At 48.7% G+C, this 5,147-nt stretch overlaps 2 protein-coding genes across 2 annotated transcripts in view; both read right to left on the bottom strand.

Moving 5' to 3' along the window:
* The window catches only part of HYOU1 (hypoxia up-regulated 1), a 32,129-nt gene that overhangs the window by 10,258 nt on the left and 16,724 nt on the right, over positions 1–5,147 (bottom strand). The window contains exons 15-21 of the mRNA XM_009323395.1: positions 4,916–5,035; positions 3,546–3,624; positions 3,100–3,254; positions 2,918–2,994; positions 1,771–1,952; positions 1,054–1,169; positions 106–289 (exon numbers count right to left, since the gene is read on the bottom strand). Coding sequence (XP_009321670.1) covers positions 106–289; positions 1,054–1,169; positions 1,771–1,952; positions 2,918–2,994; positions 3,100–3,254; positions 3,546–3,624; positions 4,916–5,035 — 913 coding nt within the window. The remainder of the gene's footprint in view (positions 1–105; positions 290–1,053; positions 1,170–1,770; positions 1,953–2,917; positions 2,995–3,099; positions 3,255–3,545; positions 3,625–4,915; positions 5,036–5,147) is intronic.
* SLC37A4 (solute carrier family 37 (glucose-6-phosphate transporter), member 4) overlaps positions 1–5,147 on the bottom strand; it is a 32,394-nt gene that overhangs the window by 19,049 nt on the left and 8,198 nt on the right. The window lies entirely within an intron of this gene.

Genomic DNA, 5,147 nt, shown 5'->3' with positions numbered 1-5,147 from the left:
CAGCACACCAACGCTGCAGAGGGACAGCGTTCCTACACACCTGTCCTTAACCTGCCCGGCCCTCAGTCCTAAAAAAGCTGGAAACCCTGTAACAGAAGGTCAGACCTGTGCCATGTGGTCAGCGTTTGCGCTCAGGACAGTTTTCAGGCGGTTGGCCTCCTTCAGTAGTTTGGCCATGGCCCGGGGATTCTTTCGGACGTCTTTTGAAGGGTGCTGATCATTAAAGAGTTTCGCCAAATAGTCCCGGAGACGAAGCTCCATCTCTAAACCCCCAAGAGTACGGTCAAACCTGAGCAAAAGAACCAACGGAGATGTAACAACTTAAACCGAACTGAAACACAAACAAACTTCATGTCTTATTTCACAAATATGCAGAGCAGCAAGCGGTCAAAAGTAGCTGCAGCACTATCAGCTGTGATTGACTGTGAAAGAACAACGGTTGTTCCAAAAATAACACATTATAATGAAACAAAGAAAAGAAAGATTCACCACCACAACAGCCTTTGAGCAGGAAACTTCATTACATTTATGGTAAAGGCCTTATTGTCAAGCACGTCAAACAGCTGAGAAGCCAAAGGATAACCATCTCAGGTATTTTCTTGGAAACAGCAGTATTAACGTTTTGGAGTTAAAATTGCTGGGCTGGCGATTCACAGCACCCCCCCTCCTTATTTGGCAAACGCACTGCATTTTCATTCCTCTCTGGAAGGATATTCTGCTTTTTCAAACTGACAGGCTCTACTTCTGTGAGATTATAGGAAATGGAATTACGCTAACATGGCTTGAGGCTATAAAAAAAAGCAAGCCTGAAGCAATTTAAGTATACTGGTTGCCTCCTGGGCTCCTGGAAGTTCTCAGTTACCTTCTGCATAAGACAGCGACACGAGAATTATTACCAAGCGGAGCCTTCTCGCTCCAAACATTTCCCACTCTGCCATCCAAATTACTGTGCTGAAGCCTCACCGCAGAATTCCACATTTAGAAGAGACTGTGAAACAAATGGTTTCTTTCCTGAGACCTGTGGGGTTTGTGCAACTCATGTTGAATTCTTACCCAATGCCCTGGATCTGCAATTGAGGTTGGGTTCCCGAGTCCTTAGTTTTCACTGTCTGATACGTAACAATAGTACAAACGGTGCTTCCTGCTCCCATGTCGTAAAACATGATATTCTGAAAAGAGAAGCTGGGACGGTGAAGCAGAAACACCTGGATATCCCCCATGAATAAGGAAAGAACCCACTGCTGTCCGAGCTTGATACAGGCCAAGACTATCCGCTCCCTAGCCTGGCTTTATACCGTAAATGACAGGACTCGTACTTTGATCAAACACAGGAGATGTTCCGGGTCACGCTTGACACAAGCGGACAAGAAAACTTTTTCCATCCGTTTCATAGAACAGAAAACAAAGCTTTGCGCTTTAGAAGTTTCCTCAACCTCAGGAAAATCAAATATTTCAGAGTGGGTATTCCAATACCTTAGGAAATCGCTAATGTTATTCCCCCATGGTTGATGGGCAAGGAACAAACACAGGTTTACAAAATGGGAACTCCCAGCCACCTGCCCTCACTCCAGAAGCTTTCGGGCTTCACCATGTATTCACATAGGGTTTCATTTCTTCCTCTTGTTGATGAACACATGAAAACAGAGGAGACTGGTTAACTAGCAGAGTCCACTTCCTCACAGTTAAGTCTTTTTGATTTTACCTGCAGCACTTTCTCCCCCACATGCAGGCACTTGCACGGGACTCTCCGCATCTCCCAACTCCACCTACCTGTGCGGTGGCATTGATGTCTTTCCTCCTAAAAACTCCATAGTTCAACGCTACAGCAGTGTTGTCATTTATCAGCTGCAGCACCTTCAAGTCGGCCATGCGTGCGGCGTGCAGAACTGCTCTCCTCTCCGCCTGGTTGAAGTAGGCAGGAACAGTGATCACCGCGTCCTTGATGGGCTGCTCTGAAAGAGTTGCAGGGAACATGTTTTTTCCATCAGTGTAGCCATGTGCCAAGACTCGTTATAACGGGGTGACGGTAGCAAAGCCAGAGAATCTGAGGTAAAGACTCGTCCAGAGTGCAATCCTGAAGCAGCATCAGCAGCCAGGATCATTAGGGATGAATCCTATCTGCGTCCTGTTGAAACCAAGCAGGCTTTACAGGTGCTCGCAAAGCCACGTGTCTACTGACCTCTCTTTCACACGTTAGGATACTCTCAAATGCTCTGGGATGCCTCAGATTTCAACAAATATTATCGTCACGGAGACCTACTTTATCACTGGATTATGTTCACTCTCCAGAGTAAAAGGTCTTTGGACTGGCTTTAGCATCCCTAACCAAACAACACACAGCCTCCTAGTAACGATGCGAGTCAAACACGTCAACGAAATTCACCCTATTTTTGTTACTGTGGTATTTCACCAGCAACACAGCATGGAAAATGCATGACGGTCTCTTATCCGTTAGCAAGTTTCACAACAGAGGGCAGTTTTTGCTCCTTAATCGTAGTTCAGCTCCAGCAGCAAGTCTCCATCCAGACCGGTTACAACACAGACTTCAACAGAGCCACTTCCCTCTTCCCCTGCAGTTACCTACCAACGCGCCTCCGCTCTAGTCGCACACACGAGTGAGAAAACACTTCACTCTTTCTCCAGAGATTGCCAGTAAGGCTTCTTCACTGCAAGGTTGGGTGGGATCTGGGGTGCCTGTCCCCAAGAATAGGATGAAGACCCCAAACTCACATCATATTAGAAACAAATGATGACTTGATAGCTGCTAAGTCTTGCTTACAGCCTACGGCTGAAGAGACCCAGCGTCCTGTTTCTAAAAATCCACGGGTTTTCAACCACCTTCGGTCTCTACTCAAATCCTATAATATACAAAACACACACACACAGGTACTGTAAGAAACAGCTAAATCCTTCCAACCTGCAAATTCCTCAGCCAGACCACGTGAATAGTTCAGGACCATCCCCAGCACCTCCTCTGGAGAATACTGTATCGTTCTACAAGAAACAGACAGGAAAGAAAATTACAGCAACAACAGAGTCAGCTGTAGAAGCCTGGTAGCCAAAGTCCCACCCACAAGGAACACAGATGCAACCACTTACTGGGATAGCTTGAAGATAACGGTCTGCCTTTTCTCATCCTTCACCAGTTCATGCTCTGGGAATCGGGACCGGTACAGCGCCACGTGGGGGTTATCGACACGCTTACCCAGCAGATCCTGAAAGTATCTGAATGCCACTTTGGGGCTCCTTATGGACTGCAGAAAGAGAAAGCACATCACCCAGCTGCATCCCTTCGGCTTTGCTCTTGTCAGACAAACCTCTCCCAAGCTACGTGGTGAACAGCTCTTGTTATGGGAGTTAAGAGCACAAGACCGGTACGCAAAGAGCCAGTGCAGAAAGCCAGTAACACACCAAGGAGATGAGAAGTACAGGACAAGAAATAAAACTTCCTATCTCAGACATTTATCACGAAGGACCCAGCAGTAGGAACACATATTCTGTGTACAGGAACTGCAGCTGGTGCGACGAGTAACAAGAACCCTTACCATCCCTAGCGCGCTATCGCCGAAGAGACGCTCGTTCTCCTTCAAAGAAACCGCCACGGGTGTTTTCCTTCGTGACTCCCTGTGTAGAAAGAGAAGAATAAACCAGTCAAAACAGGTGAACATTCAATACAGAGTCCCTAGCGAGGAAGGGAGTTGTTTCCATTTCAGAAAGACTAAGGGAAGGTGCTCGGATACCACCTATGGAGAGGAAGGCCAGCCGCCGTTCATCTGAAGGGCTGCAATAGCAGCGCCTCCCTTCAGAGCTTTCATACCTCCTGATGTTCCTCAAGACACTGGCAAATAATGTGCTTTACCGAAACACGGGCAGACATCTTTTAAATTCACAGTCAAAGCTGTGGCGGGCAGATTGTTCTTTTTCCCATAACACAAGCGAACTTAACAAGAGGCGACTCATTTCTGCTCCAATTTGTGCATTAGCACACCACGGTGAGCACTGCAATACGATAACTACGAAATGGCTTAAAGTTGTCCACTAAGCTCAGGGCACGCTACCCACTTCCAAATGCCTCATAACACATTATCAATTCTCTAACGCAAGGCTACAACAAAACGACTTGCCACGAAGAAGAAAGGCTCACAAGCAGCCTTCTGGAACGTGCTGCTTCGTACTTAGACAAGACTTGCTTTATTCTTGCTTTCCTCCACCAGTGAGCAAAGGGAGACAGTTCCCTCATTCTATCAACGACTGCCAAGTTCAGGGAGCTGGGTGAAAAATCCATTTATTATCTCTCAGTCTAGACTCCCAGAAAACGAGGATGTTCCTGACCGTACATCCTCTCCCAACTGCAGGTTTTTCATTCAGCCCGTCTTGGGGACGGGCTGCAGCAACAAGCAGCCAAGTGAAAGGAGAGCTTTATTTCCTCCACAAACGAGTACGGGGTCTGAACAGCTGCAGCGAAACAAGCCCACCTCCGGGTTCCCTTATGGAGAGCCGAGAATCAGGCTCCTTAACTGGATAGGCAAGAACACGATACTACGCCCTTCCACATTTGAACAACAGCATGTCCTTAATCACACAGGCTTTGGGTTGCTTGCTTAAGAGGCCCCCAGAGCGCAACCAAGCACCCCTCGGGTAAGGTCGAGACGTGAACCGCTGCCCTGCCGCCCCGAACGATGCTCAAGAGCCGCTCGCCGGCGGCAGGAAGCAAGTTGGGCCATCCTGAATTAGAGGATGGGCACCTTCCCCTCACCACAGAGGAACAGCGTTAATTGAACCCTCGTTACCCCGCGTCGCTGCCCCCTTACGGCATTTGCGACCACGTCTCGAGCCCCCGTAGAACAGGCAGAAGCCCCCCGGCGTCACATCTTCGATACCAGCACGGGAACAGGCTGGAGGAACGGCTGCTTACTTGTTTAAGACGATCTCCATGGGCACCCCGGGTTTCACGATGGCGATCTTCATCGATTCGCTGCCCACGTCCACCGACATCACCGCCGCAGCCTCTGTACCACGCGAGGAAATAAAAAGTCTTCAGTAAGACCCTACGCTGCAGGAGACCAAACTCGTTCCCGGTACCGAGCGGCCTGGGAAGGGGAATAAAGCCGGCCGGGTCGTTCGGAGGGAACCGCGGCGGGGCGGGC

This window comes from Pygoscelis adeliae, unplaced genomic scaffold (assembly GCF_000699105.1).
Source record: "Pygoscelis adeliae isolate BGI_AS28 unplaced genomic scaffold, ASM69910v1 Scaffold855, whole genome shotgun sequence".
In the NCBI taxonomy this organism is placed as follows: domain Eukaryota; kingdom Metazoa; phylum Chordata; class Aves; order Sphenisciformes; family Spheniscidae; genus Pygoscelis; species Pygoscelis adeliae.
The sequence above is the reverse complement of the archived record's forward strand: the minus strand, read 5'-3'. Positions and strand labels throughout refer to the sequence as shown.